General features: G+C 51.0%; 9 protein-coding genes across 9 annotated transcripts; 6 read left to right on the top strand and 3 right to left on the bottom strand.

Moving 5' to 3' along the window:
* Window positions 1-1,277: 1,277 nt before the first annotated feature.
* Window positions 1,278-4,093, top strand: ATEG_09575 (cyclic nucleotide-binding domain protein; the record flags this gene model as incomplete). The annotated part of the gene is made up of 2 exons (XM_001218196.1): window positions 1,278-3,686; window positions 3,749-4,093. The coding sequence occupies 2 exons, from the start codon at window positions 1,278-1,280 to the stop codon at window positions 4,091-4,093; spliced, it is 2,754 nt and encodes a 917-aa protein (XP_001218197.1).
* Window positions 4,094-5,396: 1,303 nt separating this feature from the next.
* Window positions 5,397-7,625, top strand: ATEG_09574 (putative C6 finger domain protein; the record flags this gene model as incomplete). Its single annotated transcript, XM_001218195.1, has 3 exons — window positions 5,397-5,711; window positions 5,782-6,063; window positions 6,129-7,625. 3 exons carry the CDS (start codon window positions 5,397-5,399, stop codon window positions 7,623-7,625), a joined length of 2,094 nt encoding a protein of 697 aa, XP_001218196.1.
* A 1,246-nt stretch (window positions 7,626-8,871) lies between these two features.
* ATEG_09573 (MARVEL domain-containing protein) lies at window positions 8,872-9,302 on the top strand (the record flags this gene model as incomplete). Its single annotated transcript, XM_001218194.1, has 2 exons — window positions 8,872-8,956; window positions 9,025-9,302. The coding sequence occupies 2 exons, from the start codon at window positions 8,872-8,874 to the stop codon at window positions 9,300-9,302; spliced, it is 363 nt and encodes a 120-aa protein (XP_001218195.1).
* Window positions 9,303-9,808: 506 nt separating this feature from the next.
* On the bottom strand, window positions 9,809-12,217 carry slx4 (the record flags this gene model as incomplete). Its single annotated transcript, XM_001218193.1, has 3 exons — window positions 9,809-9,863; window positions 9,920-11,375; window positions 11,509-12,217. 3 exons carry the CDS (start codon window positions 12,215-12,217, stop codon window positions 9,809-9,811), a joined length of 2,220 nt encoding a protein of 739 aa, XP_001218194.1.
* Window positions 12,218-12,795: 578 nt separating this feature from the next.
* ATEG_09571 (EKC/KEOPS complex subunit CGI121/TPRKB) lies at window positions 12,796-13,500 on the bottom strand (the record flags this gene model as incomplete). The annotated part of the gene is made up of 2 exons (XM_001218192.1): window positions 12,796-13,107; window positions 13,348-13,500. 2 exons carry the CDS (start codon window positions 13,498-13,500, stop codon window positions 12,796-12,798), a joined length of 465 nt encoding a protein of 154 aa, XP_001218193.1.
* Window positions 13,501-13,800: 300 nt separating this feature from the next.
* Window positions 13,801-14,881, top strand: ATEG_09570 (Bax Inhibitor family protein; the record flags this gene model as incomplete). Its single annotated transcript, XM_001218191.1, has 2 exons — window positions 13,801-14,330; window positions 14,398-14,881. 2 exons carry the CDS (start codon window positions 13,801-13,803, stop codon window positions 14,879-14,881), a joined length of 1,014 nt encoding a protein of 337 aa, XP_001218192.1.
* A 491-nt stretch (window positions 14,882-15,372) lies between these two features.
* On the top strand, window positions 15,373-17,672 carry ATEG_09569 (uncharacterized protein; the record flags this gene model as incomplete). The annotated part of the gene is made up of 2 exons (XM_001218190.1): window positions 15,373-15,614; window positions 16,139-17,672. The coding sequence occupies 2 exons, from the start codon at window positions 15,373-15,375 to the stop codon at window positions 17,670-17,672; spliced, it is 1,776 nt and encodes a 591-aa protein (XP_001218191.1).
* Window positions 17,673-18,396: 724 nt separating this feature from the next.
* On the bottom strand, window positions 18,397-19,174 carry ATEG_09568 (uncharacterized protein; the record flags this gene model as incomplete). The annotated part of the gene is made up of 2 exons (XM_001218189.1): window positions 18,397-19,105; window positions 19,164-19,174. 2 exons carry the CDS (start codon window positions 19,172-19,174, stop codon window positions 18,397-18,399), a joined length of 720 nt encoding a protein of 239 aa, XP_001218190.1.
* A 1,033-nt stretch (window positions 19,175-20,207) lies between these two features.
* Window positions 20,208-20,771, top strand: ATEG_09567 (RBM8 family RNA-binding protein; the record flags this gene model as incomplete). The annotated part of the gene is made up of 2 exons (XM_001218188.1): window positions 20,208-20,441; window positions 20,541-20,771. The coding sequence occupies 2 exons, from the start codon at window positions 20,208-20,210 to the stop codon at window positions 20,769-20,771; spliced, it is 465 nt and encodes a 154-aa protein (XP_001218189.1).
* Window positions 20,772-21,649: the final 878 nt, after the last annotated feature.

The following is a 21,649-nucleotide window of genomic DNA, read 5'->3' as shown; positions in this document are numbered from 1 at the left end:
TGTAACGAAATAAGCTTCCATGGGTGGCTTCCAGAAGCGAAAATCGAAGTGATTGATAAAGCAACGCGTGGCGGCCCCTGCACTGGCCTATCAATCGCACGAACCTGTCTATGCATTATTCTGATTGAAGAGACCGCAGTAGCGCAAGATAGTAGACATTCTAAGGGGAAGAGAAAGGGCTTAGTCCCACCCATGATGGTCCATACATCATGCATCCTATTTAATTGTGATCCATGAGGGATCCTCATGGGAAGCAGACGAACCGTCTGCAGGATCAGACACTGCAGGAAATCCAGGTAGTGGCATATTATATCGGCACTGTCGTCCAATCGAGCCCTTTGTCTCGGCAGTGAACGGACGATCTGTGTCCCAAACTACGACGAAATTGGTAGTACTTGCAGACCGTCGATTCTTTTTCCTCCGAGGTAGTATTATACTATCTCCTTCTCTACCTGAGTCAGTTGCAGAATCGTGGGAATCGCAACACAGAAAATACCGAATAGAAGAAGGATCCAATTTTTCATGAATGAGTGCTAAAAGCTTGGTACTGGCGTACTCTGTTGATGGCTGATCCCCCTCCTTCAGAGTGTTTCGTCAGTTTCATTGTCCGAAATCTCCCCCACCACCGATGCTACCAAACGCAGCAACCCACTAACTAGACTACTGAAGTTCAGACTGCAGAACAGAGGCGCACTGACGGGTCTTGCTTTGGAAGATCAGAGGACATTTTCCTTTTTTTTTATTCTGAATCATTTGATTATTCCCGTTTCTCCCATTTCCTGATGCGCCGTCAATTATTGCTCTCCGATATAAAATAATTTTGGGGGACGGAAAGTGAACGGGTGGAGTCCTCTGCCATATTTGACGTGGGTGATCCCCGCTTTCATTAATCATGCTGGAAAGCTCCCTCTGCTCGTCCCGACGAACTAACCACCACCGCCATGCTTGTTCTTAGTAGTCCGAGCTACCCCTCCACTTTCGCCTTGGATCTTTACTTTTCATCCCATCGGCCTTCTGCATTTTTCTCGTCCTGTCTTCTTTGAGACACTCCCAAGCGATCCGTCCTCTAGGCCTTTCCATCCTTTCGGTCTTCCCTCTCTTTTCCCCCACACCCGCGCTGGACATGCCTTTTTGAAGCTTCCGTGACCCAGTTCTCGTCGACGTCATCGGTCCATTGACAATCTCCTGTCGAACCATATGCCGTCTCAGACACTCCTACTTCACTCCTCGCCCTTTCCTGTCTCCTGACTTTTAAGAGGTATCGGAATTTATCCATCATGCGTCGCCATGGAAGGGCCGGTGGAGGGACGAAGGCCGTCACTCCCGTGTCGGACACCGTCTCTCTGATCCATTCTTTCGACTCGCTCACGAACCCCAATCGGCCTGTCCGCCCGTCGCCATTAGCTTCTTCCAGCATCCAAGCACTGCCCTTGGATCTAGTCGATCGGTTGCGCTCCTTTCCTCTATTCCAATCCACCCCCGAATCCTTCCTCGTCGCCGTCGGCCAACATCTGCGCCCCCAGCTCAATTCCGCAAATGACTATATCTTGACGGAGGGCGACGAGGCCAAGGCAATATATTGGTTGGTCCGCGGCGCCGTCTCGGTCACCTCTCGGGATGGCGAGAGTATATATGCGGAACTCGAACCTGGCGCATTTTTCGGCGAGATTGGCGTCCTGATGGATCGCCCCCGCACAGCGACCATTATTGCCCGGACCCGATGCCTGCTAGTTGTCCTGACGAAGGAAGACTTCCGAAAGATCTTGCCGCATTTCCCGGACGTTGAGCAGGCCATCCGGGATGAAGCGCAGGAGAGACTGATGATACTGGAAAAGAAGAAGAAAGAAACTTCGGCGCCGCCAGTCGACCTCGAGAGCCAGACCCGCCGCGGTTCGAAGCGATTACGAGATACCTTCTCCCGAGACATGAGCCTGGCTGATCGCGATGGTACGACACTCAAATCCGTCAGCAAGAAACGGAAGTCTCCTAGCCCCGGGTTGACCGATGGAACGTCGAGCGCCCTGGGGAACGGGCTTGTCAATGTCCGCCGCCTACTCAAGGAGCTACCCTTGTTTGCCGGTTTACCATCAGACATCCTTCATTTCCTAGGCCTCAATTCGCAGCCTCGATCATATCCGCCTTTCACCGACATCATCAAACAAGACTCGCAGGGTCGAGAGATCTACTTCATTGTTCGTGGAGAGGTCGAGGTTTTGGCTGAGAGGTCGTCACCGGGCCCAAAATCCCCCCCAAACACCATAGAGCACCCGGGGTTCGAAGTTAAAGCCCGGCTGAAACAAGGTCAATACTTCGGCGAAGTAGTAAGCCTCTCGCTGGCACCTCGAAGAACGGCAACAGTTCGTTCTATAAGCGCGGTGGAATGTCTTATGATTGGCGGCGATGTTCTCGCCGAATTCTGGGAGAAATGTCCCCAGAACGTACGGCAGCAGGTCGAGAAGACCGCTAGGGACAGACTACAATCGGCTTCCGATGGCGATGTCGTCATGTCCGAAGCAAACGATGAGCCTTCGGCAGAAGAAAACAACCTCACAACAAAGGCATTTAGGAGACAGTCGATGCCACTCGTAACCCTCACCGAAACCGAGCTGGACAGCACTCAGACCACCAGTGCGACAGATGACCAAGCCGTACTGCGACCTTCAGACCCCGACCCGTTTCATAACGCTGGCCTGGACAAAGTCCGGTTACGAAGTCGACGAGGGTCTGTCGCCCCGTTGTCCCCAGCAGAGGTCTCTGGTGAACAGCACCGGACTTCCCCGTCATCGGAGCCCAGGTCTACAAGTTCTTCGTTCCTGACCCTTCCCGAGACTCCGACGTCAGTGTCGTCGAAGTCATTGCGTGAGCCTCAAAAAGACAATCGCGGAGTCCTCCCCGACAATGTCTTGCTCAAAATCTTCAACTATCTAGACCTCCATGATCTTCTTCGCATACGAGCGGTCTCGCTACATTGGTCAGAAATGCTCAGCAAATCTACAGAGTTGCTTCGCCACCTCGACCTGAGTCCATACAATCGGTGTGTTACCGATGATGTTTTGGTCAAAATTATCTGCCCATTTGTCGGCAACAGGCCCCGATACGTCGACATCGGGAATTGCTTCCACATCACCGATGAGGGGTTCAACAAATTAGTCGCCACATGTGGCGCCAACGTCATTGCCTGGAAGATGAAAAGCGTCTGGGACGTAACTGCATCGGCGATCCTCGAAATGGCAACTAAGGCCACTGGTTTACAGGAGGTTGACCTCAGTAATTGTCGGAAAGTCGGAGACACTCTTCTTGCCAGGATCATCGGCTGGGTCGTTCCAGGGCAACACAAGTCGAATGAAGAGCTAGCAGCAAAGTCAGGGAAAGGCGCAATGATGCCTACCATGCAAACTGCAGCCGGAACAGTATTTGGCTGTCCAGAGTTGAGAAGGCTGACCTTATCCTACTGCAAACATGTGACCGATCGATCGATGCACCACATTGCCTCCCACGCAGCGTCAAGGATCGAACAAATGGACCTGACTCGCTGCACTACGATTACAGACAAAGGATTCCAATTCTGGAACAATACCCAATTTACCAATCTGAGGAGACTTTGTTTGGCCGACTGCACATACTTGACTGACCAGGCGATTGTCTACCTGACCAATGCTGCAAAGCAGTTACAGGAACTGGATCTGGTAAGAACATTCGCAATTTCTTTCCGCTCCAATCAATTACATAGTATACTAACTATAGCCAGTCATTCTGCTGCGCATTGTCAGATACCGCTACCGAGGTCCTCGCTCTTCAATGCTCTCAACTGACGTATCTCAATATGTCCTTCTGCGGCTCAGCCATTTCCGACCCATCGCTACGCTGTATAGGTCTGCATCTCCTCCACCTGAAACGACTCTCTGTTCGTGGTTGTGTTCGCGTCACTGGCGCTGGAGTTGAGGCGGTCGCAGAGGGTTGCAATCAGCTCGAGTCCTTTGACGTTAGCCAGTGCAAGAATCTTCTTCCCTGGCTTGAAGACGGCGGGCCGCTCAAGTATAGAAACAAGATCTGTTTCGACACAGTTGCTCAGAATGGGCGATTGTTTCGATGACCGAAATCTACGCTCATATGGGCGTCCTCTCGCTTCCAATATTTACGACGACCTATATGTCCTTTGTTCTATGAAGGCCATCTTGTGTTGCCATATACCTTCATCTCACTCACATACCTATTGTCTAATTCTTTCTCTCTCTGTACCTGCCACCATCTCTTACTTGTGCTTTTCTGTACGCTCTTTTTGTTTCGGTCTGGTGCCGTGTCTGGTCCGTTGGAGTTGCGTCCTTTGCCTCGAACGTCTTCTTCTGATCCTCTCTCTTATCACGAATGATGACCGCAAAAGGCCCTTGCATCGCGTTGAGAAATGGAGTCCATACATGTTGCGCTATCAAGATTTATCTGGCTTACCCCGTTGTGGTTCTTTTTCATTATTGTTCGTTCAGGCTGTCTGGGAATTCAGGCATAGAAGGAGTTTACTCTGAAGGAAGAGCGAGCATATGGCTGCATTAATCGTCATGGGTTGGGTTAACATTGGTTTGTCTCCAAGCAGGAGAAATAGCCTGGTGTGTATGTTAGAGGCTTTCTTTTCGTTTTCCCCGCTATCTACTTCGCCTGTGTCTACCTGTTCCCTTGGGTTGGAGATACCTTCAAATCGCATTAGAATCGTTGTTCCTCGAAGTAAGATTTCTACAACTAACTTCAAGTACTTGTTTTGTGAGATCCCAGTCGAATTCCATTTATTGTTCCCTTGTTGGGCTCACGTGGCCCGTTGACATAGTGGGTTTTCGTTTGCTTCTTTCTTTACTTGACACTTCCCGATCTTTTCATCTTTGGCTTCTTCCCTGTTCCCTGTTCCCATTTGAATGTTATGAACAAAGACCTGGGTAAGTGGCAATCTCTGACAGATTGAGGCTGAAGGGCCGTTGCAGGGGTGCCTCTGCGGCGACCAACCAGTTCAACCGAGACTAACAATGTCCTTGTAGTGGACCATTGTTTGAAGATGTCTACGGATAATACCATTCACGCTTGCACCCTTGCATGGCCTGGCTCTTTGAACCCCCAGGACATGCCTTGAAGACCATTGTTTGGCAGTGAATGGGCTTTGTTTGCTGACAATGGACCGGCCAGGTCCAGCAACAAGAACAAGCACATTCACCAAGGAAAAAGGAAGTACAGTTCGAATTAGCCATGGGAAATCTATATAAGAGTCGGCGAGTATCATGAACAGTCGGCTTTTTTCCACTACTCCTCCTGGTCCTCAAGCCATATCATCACCTCTATTATTCACTCACCATCGCTAACGGGAATCTATCGCACCCTAACGGATCGTATCGAGACTTTGGCGTCACTCTACCACGATGGCTCCTGTTAAGCGTACCTTCGAACAGGCAGACCAGGGTTGGACCAACGAGCAAGCCCTGGCCTCAGAGCTCGGACATGCTCTGGGTGACGAGCAATTCCCATCCGGTGCCTCTCATTCGTCCTCGCAGCAGAACAGCACCGATGTCGCGGAGGGCCCTGCAGTTCAGCAAGCTGTCCAGTCTGCACCACCTGCTAAACGGCCTCGAAAGGCCCGACGCAAGAGGAGCGACCCTCCTCCTGATTACTCCGCTGCGGTCCAGCGCAATATGTCGGGTTTGAGTCGGGCTGCTCAGGCTTGTGACCGTTGTAAGGTAAGCGAACTTATCCAGTAATCATGTTCTTTCTACGGAGCAATCCACTAACTGTTCTTGCTATCTATAGTATCGAAAGGTGCCTTGTGATCACGGCTATCCGGCCTGTGAGAATTGCCGTAAAGAGAACTTACCATGCGTCACTACAGACCGTGTCACCGGCCGTCCCATCGCGCGCGGCTATTTGGAGCGGGTTGAATCATACGCCTTTGACAACTATCAGAGGTCTCGCCACCTTCAAGTCTTATTCATGAATACCTGGAACTATGCCTATGCCTTAGAAGCTCATGTTCAGCAATTGTCGCATATCGTCACTCAGTCTGGGCTGCCGCATCCCAGTCCGCAGATTCCTGTGAGTTAAATCTGTTTCACCCCCGTGTATCTGGCGATGAGTGTTAACGTTTCTTTTCATTTTAGGAAAATCTGTGGAGAGCATTCCATGAAACCAATCCTGGAGCTGCTTTTGCACAATTGGACCGCCCTCCCACGCCGCCTCCCTTTCCGTCTCAAGGTAACGTTTCACCCACCGCCCACGTTCCTGTTGCAGGACCTGGACCTGCTATGGTGAACCAGCCCCCCCAGCCTCACTATCCAGGTACCACCAGCCATCCCCCGGGTGCAGTTTCTCAACCCGCTCGGCGTGCGGTAGAGAGTCGGCCGGATCCGCGACGTAATCATACCCAGCGGCCCAATGCTGGGCATCCAGCCATGGGGGCGCCATCTAGAGAACGTCCTGTCCCTAGTGTGAACGTGAATACTGCCTATCCTAACGTCCAGGTGCATGATGTGCCTCGCCCTCAGAACCCTACGACCCGTCCACCTACGACCCGTCAATCTACCACCCATCCACCTACTGTTCAGCGTTCTGTCCTCGGTACGTCTCCTAACTATGGTGTTGCACCTGCTCACGCATCCTATAACGCTGTTGGAATTCCTAACCCTGGGGCTACTAATCGCGCTGCCCAGCAATCCGCACGAAGCACGCATATAGAAACGATTGACCTCACTGGTGATGAGGGTGACTATCATCCACAGGGCTTGGGCGAAGTTTACCCAGCTCCTCCCAGTCAGTATATAGCGACTGACATCCTCCAGGGTCCTAACGGACAACCCAGCTTTGCACCGCCACCTCAGTATCCCAATGATACCATCGACCCGTCTGTGCTTATGCCAGCCTGGTCGCCCTATAGATTCGATGGTTTCGATACTGGTGTGCAAGCTGGCACGGAGAGTACTGCACCTTTCCTGGACTCCGAGCAACACCATGTTCCAGAGAACTCGGATACTGGTGCACAAGGCTCTGCTGATCAGCCCGCCCCCGCTGCTGAAGCTGCGACTGTCGATAATAGCGAGCACCCCGGTGACTCCCAGCTCTTGAGCAAGGTCCCTTCAAGCGCTCCCCTTAACTTTTCCGTCCTTGATGATAAGAACTTTGATGACTTCCACATCCCACATGAACCACTCGATCTTGAACCCGGTGCTGATCTCGGTGCTTTCCTCGCCCAGTTACAGGGAGCAGATGCGAACCCAGTGCAGTCACCGCGACCATATACCTCTGTCCCTGCCTCTGTCCCTGCCGATGTCGATGCTTCTGTCCATGTCGTTGTTCCTGCCGCTGTCGATCCCTATGTCCCCGCCTCAGTCTTTCCCTCTTCTGAACCAGATAGCATTGACCGCGAGCTCGCTGAGTTCCTTGCAGAAGAGCCCACCGTTGCAGAACCGCAGGCGCTTTTTGACCTCCCTAGTGGATCTCCTAAACAGGGGAGCGCCCATGCCGATGATGCTGATTCTCTATTTGAGGGTAGCCTTGGGATTAGTTCATCCTCTGCTGGCGGTGAGACTGCTCCTACGAATGAAGCCCCCGCTGGATCGGGCAAGACTTACAACCTTGGTGATTTTAGGTTCAGTTCCTAGTGGTCTGTCGCATATTCGGTTCCTTGCATGGAGCGTGCTTGAGCGGGGGTTTGTTTGCTTTTCTTGTTGGAGTCTTGACTCGATGTTTGTGTGAGTGACCCATTCCGAGTACATTTACTAAGGTTCTAAGATAAACCACAGCATCATTTTACAGTTATTTATACGATCAGCATTAATGAAAATATTATTATTACAGTCTGATATCAAAACTTCTCTCATTCATTAGATTGTCAAATCACGTTGCTGATAAATACTTCGTTGCACTCTAGTATGGCTCGTCTGCATTTGAGCCGAGTTTTGTAGTCACAAACGTGCCGTTAAACCTACTCGACCAGAAGAAATCTCCAAATGCGAGACTCACAGAGCTGGAACGAAAGAGATCTTAAGAGGTTTTCTCACTGACGCCACACATATAGACTGAGGCTGAAAGGAGGTATGGGACAGTTAGTCGGCAAGGAAGACTCGGCGCATCTTATTCACTTTAGAGTAACTAATGCGATGCTTCCCTAGGCTATCGGCCAGTCCGGCCAGAGCGCAAAGGATCAGCTTCACAGGGTTCATGACCGGTTTTGATTTGGCGCAGTTCGGCTTTTCACCCGGACAGTCAGTGATCGTCAGAGTAACCACGGCATACCGGTAGGAACTGATGAAAATCTCGAAGAAAAGGAAACGAAAAGGAACGGCGCAGGGCAAGGACGAGAAGAAACCGCGGCGCTTGGGGGCGAATCTATGGATGTCGGCGTCGGCTAAGCCCGAGAGAGAAGGAACCGAGGCAACTCGTGTTGTGGGTGTAGATCGTTTCCTGATGTTGGATCAAGCTTTTACTTACGAGAGGATGTCATCATTTACATCTTCCTCTTTTTCCCTTATTGTCTCTACAGACGACCCTTTACATCATGCCATGCCGAAGGGTTCGCAAGCACATGTGGCCGAGCGGCTAGAGGGTTAGAGGGCTGGAGGCGTACTGATCTCACTATGAATTTGTTACAAGTCATCCCGCTGGCTTCTGGTGAAAATCCTTCTGCACCGTCCAGGCGACACGGTCAGGGTCCGTTTTCATGTGATACACGATAGTAGGGAGATCATCATAAGGCAGCGTTCGCCCTACGTAAGACCAGACGGACTCTTTTTAAAACCCGCATGCCCAGTTCAGGAGAAGGAACTCGTGTTCTTCAAAGTCGTCCCTTTTTGCTTTCCTCCCAGAAATTGAGATACCCAGCAAGACAGCAGACAGCACTCATCGACCATGGCCTATACCACTGCTTGGCTACAACCCGTGCGGGGCGTCCAGACCCTCTTTGGCATTGCCGTCTTCGGTCTGATCATCTACAGTACGCTAGAACCTCCCCCTCCCCCCTGTCCTAATACCTCCCACAGAATGGAATCTAACCAGCGACAGTCCTCGCGGTCTACAAGTATGATGCGGTCACGAAGTTGATGCTCTTCAACAGCATCTGGGCTGGCTTTGTCGCGACGCCCTACCTCGCCTTGGCGCCGGTGCACTTCCCCCGAATCGCGCACTACCTCGTCATCCCCGTGGTCGAGGCAAGCACCTTCATCCTGTGGCTGGTCGGCGTTATCCTCTTGGGCATCGACCTGCCATCGGCTGGGAACTGTCACTTTGCCGCCTGCGAAGCCACCCAGGCGGCGGTCGTCCTATCGGCCCTGGAATGGTGAGTTCCTATCATCTCCGTGCAATGTACTTTTGGGTTACTGACCTGGGTTGAACGAAATAGTGCTTTGTTCTTCGTCACGACCATCCGAGCCGTTCTGGCTGGCATCCAATTGCACAAAAATAGACATGCTCGCACTGAAGAAGCCGCTCCGACTGCTAGCGGTGCCATGGAGCAGGTATAAACAACGTCATGACTAGGTGTTCCACCTATCGAGGTACATACTACTAGATGGGAAGCGCGTCGTTTCCCCTAATGGCTTATAATACGGGTCTCTGTGCCCGCTCTTTACGACGATTCGGTTACTCTTCGATGAATAGATATCCACGGGACAACTTTGGGTGTTAGATATGCGAAATGTTTAATGTGATAATTTTTAATGTTTTTTTCATTTGTGTTTCACTGGGCGGCTGAGATCGAAGTTGTATGATAGACCTCTTCATGAACTCTGATATAACCAAAACCTAGTTTCTATTCAGACGACGGTAGCAACAACATATACCCCTACTCTCACACCACTGTCGCACAGATCCGACATTCACTTCTCTGTCCTCTCTGACAAGTCCTAGTCCCTCTGTATTTAACCATGTCGTAAAGTCTTCGATAATGATGGGATCGTACATTAATATCTTCTCATGCCAAGTTGGGCAATTCCGGGTTCCAGGACGTGTTGATGACTGTGCCCGCACAGCTCTCGTAATCTGGTCCGAGATATCGCTGGGGTTCCGCTTATCGACACCACTGAGGCCTGCGGATAAGGGCATCCGAGAAGGACTCGATGAAGTATCCGTTACTGACAAAGATGCAGTTCTTTTGGAAGAGCGACTAATACGGAAGTTGTTTTGCAGTCGGTTTGGAGAAGGGATTATCTCCTCTTCTGAATCCTCAATCTCTTCCACATCCCTGTAGGAAGTTATTGACGAAGGCTTGTTCAACCTGGTTCCGGAGGCAGTGATTTTAGTGCGCTCTCTGGTAGGTCCGGCTGCAGTACATGGATTGGCATCGGACTTTGTTGTCCTCTTAGACCCAGCCGCCGTCTTCGGTTTTGTCGCTTCTCGAGATTCTTTGGTTTTGCTAGGCTGTCCCTCAGGCACCTGCAGTCTAGCGGAGGCAACTCGAGAGGTTGAGGAAGCAGGTCCAGCCTGCTGATCGGACGTGTCGTTGATATATAGGCTCGGTCCATATTTGGTTTCCCAGCACTTCTCAAGTAGTTCAACCATTTTCCGGCGATTCTTGAGAGGTTTGAACCCGAATTCTGTCACTCTCTCAGATAATACAGCATCCGTAAAATCATTGTAGTTTGGCATGGAAAGATGCGTATGTTCCGACGCTTCGGGCTTCGGTGCTTCATCCTGATTATGTATCCGTTTTGAGGGTTGGGAAATTGAATCTGACTCCCGTATTTTCTCTTCATATGGTGGGTTTTCGGGAATAGAGCCCGCCGTAACTTGCTTGTTTGCCATTGAAGGCTTGAAGGAAGGCGATTCTGTCAGGTCTACAACCTCTGCATCTATCAACGAACCGTCTAGGTCTCTCGCTGCAACAGACCAGAGGCTTTTTGGGGCTCTAAACCGTGACACTGTGCTGGTAGACATTGACCCTCCCCCAGCACGTTGTAACAGAGAATTTGTTGGCTGACTAGCCATATTCTGCTCTGACTCATGGATAGCCGCTTGCAGGTCTCTTATCATAGTAGGAGAATCTTCTCGCTCGAGCTGGCTGCAAGTGCCAAATATGAGGTCCTGTTCATTAAGCGATTTGACCGCTTCCTCGGGCGAAAGTATAACGACCTCTGGTTGTTGACGTTTGGACCTGGAGGTGCCTTTTCTCTTCAGTTTTGGCATATTTCCATTCGCACTCTCCATGAATCCATCGGGATTTTCGGTTTGAAGTCGCGAATGCATGTCGTCGCTCTGATATCGAGCCGTCACGCGAGCGGTAAGGGTTGTGAATTTTTTGGTTCGCTGCTTGGTACGTCGCTTAGCCTCTGATGCTCTGTCGCCATTTTGGCTGTCTTCCGTGGATTCCTCGGCGGTGGTATCATTTGATGTACACTTCGAGAAGAGGAGATTGTTATCTACAAGCTGATCTTCGATAAGTATCTGTCCATAGAAAGAGCGAAAGAACGCTTACATTTATACGCCTCCTCTTCGTAGGGCCTCTATCAAAACACAACTCCGAATCCTTGTGACAAGCGGAGGTAGTCCCACTGAAGCTGTATCCCGCCAAAAGATCCCCAAAGCCTTTTGAGCTTCCTTCTTTGGCCCCCTCCTGGCTTGCATCGACAAGTTCGATTGAGGTATCTTTCGTCGGTGTCCAGTCCAGACGTCTCTTCAAAGCCGCTTCCAGCTGAAGATCATTATTCCCTCCGTCATCACTAGGCTTGGGTGACTTCTGCCGCAAAGATCCGCATTGTGACGCGTCAGTTGCCGTCTTATCGGACTCCTGAGACCCCATGCTGCCGGACTTTGCGACCCTCCCCGTCAAGGTTTTATTCGTCGACGTTTCTGACTTGCTGCATTTCCCGCGCTTTTTGTTCGACCCTGACGCCCTTTTTGGCGCGTTCGCTTTCTGTGGCAACAACGGAGGTCGGACGCCGTCTAGACCTGCTGCCGGTTCGCTAATGGACCTTTCCACCTTCTTTTCGCGCTTCTCTCTCCTTTCAGAAGTCTTCGACGGTGGCCCCCTTGGAGGTCCGTTTTCCGTCCGAGGCTCATCACTTAAGCTTTCCTTCTGAAAATATCTGGACCGTGTCGGCAGCCGACACAGACTCGAAGGCGACAGTATTGATTCGGGAGAGCTGCCTCGTGAAGGGACAGCCGCTGCCTCGTTGAAATCGTGCGTTGTCGGAGCTGCAGCGCGAGGGGCACAGTGCTCGGGTGAGGAAGAAAGGACGATAGGGTTCGATGCGGCGCTCATGGTGGCGAACCGCTATATTGCAAGGCTATCCGGCCGACATGGATCCAAGGCTGGGGGCTATAGGTGATTTTGTGTTGTGCGGAGGAACATGTCTTCGTCGACACGGGGATTGACGTTGCAGGAAACTCTTGCATCGCGGAGGCGAGATGCGTCGGGAGGTTCTTGGCAAAGTTGCGGGATTACCATATCGGGAAGCATAGTTCGGTGGGCAGGGCAACCAATTTCCGATCTAGAAAGACGGAAGTATTATACTCTTTAGATCTACTTCATGTCCTCAGATACAAGAAAATGCGCCATAAGGATGGCATTTGTTGCGATTGTGCACTTCTCGGCATTTTCTATGGCAGGGGAGTCCCTACGCTCGTCGTGAATAACTGCAGCTCGTCGGCGGACATGCTCTCTCTGCTTCGATCTGATTCAGTCCAAGAGAGACTCGTAGCCTGTGGAAGGTCGCTGGAGACAGCAAGCAGCCAGGTTGAGTGCACAAGATGCCTGCTTCGGACGCGCAGAGTTGCTCAATCCGCGGTATCTTTATAGGCCAAAAGACCGTGGGTAATCGTTTGAGAAATCGCCAGTAATCAAGTTGCTCCCCGCAAGGCAATGGCTCCTATGACAGAGAGCTCCAGCCTCCTATCTTCACCATTGGTGCCATCGGCCTTGTCAGAAGGAGCGGAACTCAACGCTCCTAGCTTGTAGGCTTTCTTGATTTTCGCAATATCAGAGATCCCCGATAAAGTCTCATCATCGAACGGGACAGGAGTTCCTTCAACCGACTGAGCCAAATGCGCTGCTACAGATTCATGGGTGACATCTGGAGTCACAGAGACCTTGACGACCAGTAGGTCTTTAGTAGAATCGGAGATTCCGAATCTGCGGAAGGAATCGGCGATCTGTATGGCTGTTAGCAGTGGTCAGGCATATCAACTTTTCATGCGTACGTTGTTGTTAGGGCTAAAAGAGAAGACAGTCTCCGAGTGGACATTACGGGACTTGAGGCGTTGATTTAGGTAGTCATTGATGGCGCGAAAGACAGCTGAGAGAGCATGTGATCTAGAGAGGACCTGGACATGAAGTGTTAGGGTCACAGCTCTCTCACTAAGAGGGTTTGGTGTGACTCATTTGTCACGTACCATACTAGCGTCAATGAATGCATATTCAAAATCCGCATTGCCAGATATGAGCTGCTGTCGAAGGAACGGCGCATTTTGCACATCACGGTACAGAGCCACATGGACAGGCAGAGGGATGTGGGAGAGATTGAGGGTCTCCAATGTAGAAGACATGATGAGGAAGAGCGTTCTAGATCTAAAAGAAAACGCGTGAAACGAAAGCTATCGATCTCTTCAGAGCAAACAATTTCAATAGTATGTTCTGGTCTGTTCAAATTGTTCCCCTCCCCCACTATGCGATGAGAAATGACGACGGAGCACTGGTTAGTCAGCCAGGCACTGCGCTTCTCGAACGTTCGGCCCGCCGTAGACGGACATACCGGAAACGCCGACTGATATCACCTTTAAATACTCCTCTTCCTTCTCTCTCGTTGCTCTTTGCCTCCCATCGACATCATCATTTTCACCACAACCATGGCGTTCTTTATGCGACGGCCGTTCGCCGTCACTACGGCGCTTCGTCAAGTCCCGAAATCTGCCAACTCTGCTCGATTTATCCACAACTCGCCATTCAAGCCTGCTCAGTCTAAGCCTCTCGGCCCTCTTTCCTCGTCCGTCTTCGCAAAGTCCAGACAGACCTTCCAGAATGCCTTCCGCCGTACATATATGCAGCCTACATACGATGCTACCCAGGGTGGTAACATGACCCAGCGACTCCTGTACGGTGCGGCCATCATCGGCGGCACTGTCCTGGCGACTAACTTCATCTTCAACCGTGAGACCCGAGAGGATGGTGGCATGCCCGACTACGAACGCAGCTACCTGAATGAAACGTTTATGCACACCGGACTTGGTGTTGGTATCATCGCTATCGCCGCCAGAGCTATGCACATGAACGGATGGTCGTATCGTTTGATGGCCGCCAGCCCTTGGGCTGTTGTTGGTCTTGGTCTGGTTGCTAGCATCGGAACGATGTACGGTACCATGTACACTTCTCCTGACAAGTAAGTGATTTGACTCTCGCCTTCATGTTATGTCTAAATGTGGATGGAATGACTAACATTCACCTAGCTATGTGATGAAGTACGGTCTTTGGTCTGCTTTCAACGTTACCCAGGCTGCTCTTCTCTCGCCTCTGATGTTCATGCACCCCGCTCTGCTTGCCCGCGCTGGTCTGTACACCGTTGGAATGATGGGCTCGATCGCCTTTGTCGGTGCCACGGCCAAGCAGGAGAAATACCTGTACCTCGGTGCTCCTCTCCTTGCCGGTGTGACCATTGTTGCTCTCTCTGGATTCGCCCCTCTCGTCCTTCCCGCCACTGCTACCCGCACCTTGATGTGGTCTGAGAAGATCTGGCTGTATGGGGGTCTTGCCGTCTTCGGTGGCTTCACCCTCTACGATGTTCAGAAGGTCCTGCACCACGCTCGCATGGCCCAGAGAGGCTTGGTCCGCCGCGATGTTGTCAATGAGAGCATCAGCTTTGAACTGGATTTCATCAACATCTTCGTCCGCATGGTCCAGATTCTGGGAATGCAGCGCAACAATCGCCGTTAAGCGTATCACCTTAGTGGAGACTCACAGACCCTCCATCTCCTTCAAGGGTCTACCATCGTGAGAACAGAAAACGCATTTCGTCTCACTCATCTCTCGGGCTTGTATAAAACCAAGTCGGGGAGGTGGAAGTAGGAGGAAAGTTGATACGGCTGGTTATCGCTTTTTACTCGATCTTTTTGAGCCTCCTTTGTATTATCAGTTATGGGCCGCATTTCGCCTAAGACGTTTATGTATTGAAACAGTTACACCCAATTTGGTTATTAATAGCCAGACAGATTGTGGGTCAGCGAACCAATTGGGGTCAAAGCATTGAAATATGGCTTTGGGCGCAGTTCTTATTAATTAGAGATGGAAGGAAATCTCCGCTCTTACAACTTAAAGAAATTCAAGAATCTTGATACATGTGTCTTCCTGTATGGTTTGATCCTAATGATTGTACAACTTGCCATCTCAAGCTCTATACACATACTACCTAGTAGAAGACGGTCACTATGGAACTTCAAGCCCGTCATACGTATGCAGCGCTGTTGCATTTTCCCAGCCTGGCACGTAGAGTTCAAAACCCTTCCGCTAAGGACCTCGACATTGACCTCCAACATTATCCGCAAGTTATCCATTTTCCCAACACTACCGGAGCGTTCTGCATTGACCGCAGCGTTATTGATGAGGACGCCGAGGCCACGACTTCCCCGGGTCCCCTGAACCTGACGCACCCCGAAGCGATACTGTCCGAGTGTGCTACCTCAAGCCTCACAGGAATAACTCGGTCATCTGGCTGATAACATTGGGGCTGCGGCGCTAATCGGCAATATTGGCGTAAAGCAAGACGTGCATTAGTGCTAGGCAGGGCGCAGGAGATGTAACCATTCTAGCCAGACAGGTGAACCCGATCTGACTAGTAGATGTTATCGTTCACAAGCAGTGTAACTGCTGCTCTGAGTGATATCTTAGCACGCAGTGGGGATACTTATAACTTCGTATCATCTTTGACCTATTCTATATTGTGTCAGGGCAGCACTACTAAGCTGTCAGTAAACTTGCGTGTAGGCAATTTCTTATGTATCGACGCTTAGGATAGACTGCTTTATGAGACATACTCTAACCTTGAGTCCAGAAGTATTCTGGCGGCAAGCTATTGCCCATGTACCAGCAATGGCAATAGACTCGGAAGAACCACAAAAATACCATCTGGGATGCAGCATGACGATTCTTTGTAGATCAGGCGCCCTGCAGTGAACTGTGTAACCATCGACACAGCCGCACAGCATCCTGTGTTTTCTTATACATCGCATCTCGCACTTTCGCATCCCCCACACCGACACCAGCATATCCAGCTATGTTCACACCGCTGCCGCAGCTGACGTCCGAGACGTCCCCGGGCGCTTCTTCTCCTCCAGTGGTCCATATCAACCGTGAAATCCGCCGTTCCATCAAAGTCAATGAGGCATACAGCAAGGCCTTGGACAAGCACGGTCCCGTAGTTATCGTCCCTAGACATGGCCGCAACGAATATGTCATTGACCACCGCTACGCCCACGAGGTTCTTACCGACACCAAAAACTTTACCTTCGAAAAGGCAGTGTTCGAGATGCTTCATCTGGGATTCCTGGCACTTTGTGACAACGGCGCATTCGTCCACGACGTCGACAGTCTGGTGGAAAAGAATGTACAGCCCCGCATGAACGCCATTATAGAACAGATCTTCCCTATCTTCACGCATTACTTCGACCGGATGGCGGATGGTCTGCCCAATCCAGCCGTCGACAAGACGGCCGTCGAGTTTCCCGACATGTTCCATCGGATCCAGCTCGCTGTCGCGCACGCTATGGTCGTCATGATCCTCGGACAACCACACGCCTCCTCCACCGTAGCAGGCCATTTCGCCGCGGTAGCCGTGGCCATGGCCAACATGACGGGTATGCATGAGAACACTCACGAGTGGACTCGGCTCCCATGGCTGTGGGTGTTGGTCAATGGTTATTCCGCCGTCTTCCTCACGATCATCCCGAGGTTCTTCTTCCGTATCGTTCCTACGCTGTGGAAGGCCCGAAATGAGCATCTGAAGAATGGTCTCGCCGCCAAACACGGCGAATTTGTACCGCTCTTTGACATCCTGCTCACAAAACACTACCACGGCACGACCGGGCTGTTCGCGCTCGCGGGCTTCTTTCGCTGCGTCATTGTCTCCATCGGGGTCATCTTTGCGTCGATACACCAAACGGTCGTTGCCGGCCTCTGGATCCTCATTAAGCTCACACAGAAACAGGACGAGTATCTGCCCGCTCTCCGCGAGGAGTGGGAGCGGGTCAACCCGGCGGGCGAGTGTCTGAACGTCAAGAAACTCACCCAGCTCACGTTACTCGACTCCTTCATTCGCGAGGTCCTGCGAACCAAGGGCGACACATGGGGTCCTGTGCGACAGACCACTCAGCCGGTCCGTGTTGGGCCATACGTGCTGCCGAAAGACGCCCTGTGCATGGTGCTCATCTCCCGTGTGCACCAGCACCCTGACAACTACGGGACGGAGGGAACCGCGTTCAACGGCCTCCAATGGGCAGAGAAGGGCCGGCCGGCCGTCCAGGGAGCCCCCGACTTCCTGACATTTGGGCTGGGCAGATGGGCGTGTCCCGGACGGCAGCTCGCCATCCACGAGATCAAGGTCATCCTCTACATGATTTTTTCGAAGTTCGACATTAAGCTCAAGGGCGATAGGTACCGGGTGACGAATACAATTAACACAACATCGGTAGCCCCAGAAGCGACATTTATGTTGAAGAGGAGAGACGTGTGAATGTAGAGCTGGCTGTTTGATGAGGCTTTATCCTCCTGAAGATTCAGGATGGCGGAGTTTGCGCGCTGTTGATCGATCAAATGTCCGAGGATGCAGATCCTGATAGGAGTCCCGTTATCACCGAAGTGAGAAGCCTGGACAACGGCTGCAGTCGGAGTTGAACAACAGGGCGATCGAGTTTCGACACGAAAATAAGTATCATGTCAGTTACGAAGTTGAGGAAAGAAGTGAGCTGCTCATTCTCTCAGGGTAACAGGGGAAGGACAGCGTTGGGAAAGTGGAGGAGTTCTTTTCATGTTACGTGCGTTCATGAGAAGTAGAAATGCAGTTATCAGGTCTGGTGCAATAAGGGCAATTCTTGCTTTAGAAAACCTTGGTCTGCTCTGTCGTCTTCCAGTGGTAGTCATGGTTAATCTGAGAAGTCGTGGCTGAGGCAATCTCGCAATTCGCTATGCTTTCTTGTATGCTACAATTATATCATCGATGCAAACGCTCGGTGTAGTTGTGATTTAGCCAGATATGAGTACATTTCCAATTTCCACTATTAGAAGATAAAAAAGGTATGAATCAATGAATCTTGAGTTATCAATTATACGACCATCCCATACTCCATATGCATCCATAGTACACCAATGTCCTGTTCAACTCCAAGATGCAATAGTACAACACCTGAAAGAAAGTCGTTCAATGTCTGTGACATGGGCTCCCTCGTTGGACTTGTTCATCAATAGATCACCTCACGCTTTCCGGAATGGTTGATCTCTTTCGCAGCGATGACACAGTTGTGATTGATGTTGGAGCATTTCAGCGACTCCTGAGCGCCCATACATCCCGCCTCCTCCTCTTCCATAACCGCATGTTCGAGGGCTCTCCAGTCCAAACCAGCGACAGGCGGAGTGCCCTTCATCCACACCATATCGGACCACTGGGCAGCAGAGATCCTCCCAAATGTTTTCATGATAAGCGCCACAGTCTTCCACCCCACAAGCTTTTCCTCAGGGAGAAAGATATCGAGACGCTTCTCAGGCCAATCGCACAGGTATAGGTCGTTGTCTAAGCGGCTTTCGAGATAGGTGGGCGCGAAACCCGAGACCTTCTCTTTCACCTTCATCATGTTCCCTTTGACAGCGCAGGCTTCTGGCTTGATTCGCAGCGACAGCAGGAGAGAGCTGTCTGGGAGTCCAATCAAGTTTCCAAACTCCATATGCTCGAGGTCGATCTGCACGCTGAACTTCCAGAAGGTGTAGCGTCTTGTGGGATCGTTGATGATCTCGCGTAGGATCAAAGCGTTGTCGATGATATCGAAGATCACGTCAATGGAGGCGCCCTTTTGGTGGAGCTTGCACACTTGGTCTGGCTGGGATCCACGCAGCATGACCTGGACTTTTCTGTTCTTTCGAGGATAGGGCTGGCAGCCGCATTTAGGATCGTTGCTGTAGTGAGGAAGACGGTTAGAACGCGCGTGTATGCAAAGGAATCGAAGCTTCTCACCATCGAGGCATCTTGGATAGCTGGGTCAGATAGCTAAAGAGAAAGACGACTTGACTTGGAGGGTGAGGAGCATGGAGGATGGTTGTTATTCTGATAGTGAGGATCTTGAGGCATGGTGCTATCTAGCGTAGCCAGATCTCACTGCTTCAAGTGAGTAGTTCATGCTTCACTCACTGTGTGGAGACAGGAAAGAAGAGCTTCTGTTAATACTCTCAAGGAAGTTCCCGCTGAATACATTAGTGAAGTTGTGTTGGCCAGATTCACTTCATTTTGTTTGTCGACTAGAGACAGCTTTTGTCTGAACATCTCAGTGAAGAAGGATTGCACCAAAACTATCAATGAATGTGAACAGAATTAACCTGATCCTCACAGGAAGATGTAGAAGGCCAACCGGTTCCCAGTATATGACATTGGTACAAAGAACAGTAACAGGACCGCACTGGTACCTAAAAGATATAAAGGCCCAGAAATCGCTTTTCTACTTGCATACAAGATATCAGTGCTTTCTGTATTCCGGGAGAAGAAGAGCTCTACTCTATATCATTAAGCGGCCTACTTGCCAATACTTCTAGTTGGTCCTGCTGCTTTTCCAACCTAAAGAGCACTTTCCGCATAATACTCACTTGATTAAATTAGTGGCTGGGTACTTCCAGGGCAATATAACAATCTTGTTCCTCTTAACATCGATTCGAGATGATTGTTTCAGCTGATATTGTAATGTCTGATGCACCCCACGGACAAAAGCATGACAGAAATTATCATGCAAAATGCTACATGGAATAACGCATAGTCTGGAATACAACTTCAATCAATCTAATGTGATAGCAGAACGTCCACTGCTCAGGTTGTAGTGTGGTCTAGTTACAGCGGTGTGATTATATAATCACACCAAGCTCGGCGCAAAAGGTGCGGGTTGATGCGTCGCGGGATTCCAGCCATTCAAGAACCCACTCCATCTGAACCCGCGACACCGGACACTCATTCCGTGATCTTAAAGCTTCTATCCCCTGATCACAGCGCTTCTCTCGACCGCATATCACAGTCATGTCGGGTGAAATGGAAGTCGACCCCCCGGTCGCCCAAGAATCCGGAGGCGATGCCCTCGACCCACGAACAGAATCCGGAGCTGTCGCTGTGCGCAGTATCGAGGGGTGGATTGTGATCGCGACGAATATCCACGAGGAAGCATCCGAGGAGGACGTGACGGACTTGTTTGCAGAGTATGGAGAGATCAAGAACTTCAATCTGAACCTCGACCGTCGGACGGGTTACGTTAAGGTGGGTTGAGTTCACTTTGCGGTCTCACTCCCGTAGCGAGGTCCATGGGATCGCTAGGACTACGGTGACTCCTACAGGTGCTAATGAACTCATCGATAGGGATACGCATTGATCGAGTACTCGACTCTTCCTGAGGCTTCTGAAGCCATCAAAGCCTTGAACGGATCCAAGTTGCTTGACCAGACCATCCATGTGGACTTCGCATTCGTCCGCCCGCCTCCATCGAACAAAGGGAAGGGCAGTGGGGAACGAGGTGGCCGGGGTGGAAGAGGCCGCAGCCGGAGCCGCGATCGGAGTCGGAGCCCTGGAGCTGATGCTGAGCGGGATTAAGCCGCATTGCTCCATCGACTTCTTAGTCGGACGATTATTTTTATGTTTGTTATTGGATTCCTAATGATTACTCCGCTGGCACTGCGACGTCGGTCTTGGTCTGGGTTGTGATATGGTGCGCGCGTGAGGGAGGGTTTCTTACCTAGAAGGTACTATGGCTCGAGACGTGGCGGCCATTCGGGATGATAGCATATCCTAGATTGAGTATGCTGGTGGCCGGCAGTATCTCCATTGAACGAAGGGCCCAGGGAGATATATGCCGGCGTCATGATCTAAGAACAAGACGGTGAGTCTAGTTGGTTGTTGAGGCGCACAGACTGTACTGATTGATGTCCCAGATGACCTTTCGGGTTTTTAATTCGCCAAGTTTGATATCCAATTGTTGTCTGTTAGATTTAGGATATAATCCGCGTGACTGCGCACTGGACACAATAGCACAAAGGGCTCATTGCCTCTTTTTAGATCTTTGTATCTAATTCTATGCTTTTGCGGGGGAGAAGGATTCCTGTATCAGTCTGCTGACCTTCTCAAGGTCTTTGTACAAGTAATCCAGGCTATGATACGTGGGACTAGCGTCATGCACTGTCATCGGACCCTGATGCCATGCGCCGGGCACATCGCGTGAGACGCTAAAAGAGGCAGGATGATAGACGTCATGGGGGTGTTGCTGTGCCTGCCGAAAGCGTTGCGGTTGGAAGGAACAAACTTTTGCCTGCGGTTCCCCGCACTTCCTCCGATCGCAACTCAACCTCCTTCAACTTCTCCCCTCTCTTCCTCCATGCAGGACGCTGGCAGGACTCGGTTGTACAGCAGAACATGACAGATCCTTCTGCCGCTCTCGATTGGACATAGGACCATTCCTCGCGTGGTGTTATGTC

This window comes from Aspergillus terreus, genomic scaffold (genome assembly GCF_000149615.1).
Source record: "Aspergillus terreus NIH2624 scaffold_15 genomic scaffold, whole genome shotgun sequence".
NCBI classification, from domain to species: domain Eukaryota; kingdom Fungi; phylum Ascomycota; class Eurotiomycetes; order Eurotiales; family Aspergillaceae; genus Aspergillus; species Aspergillus terreus.
The sequence above is the reverse complement of the archived record's forward strand: the minus strand, read 5'-3'. Positions and strand labels throughout refer to the sequence as shown.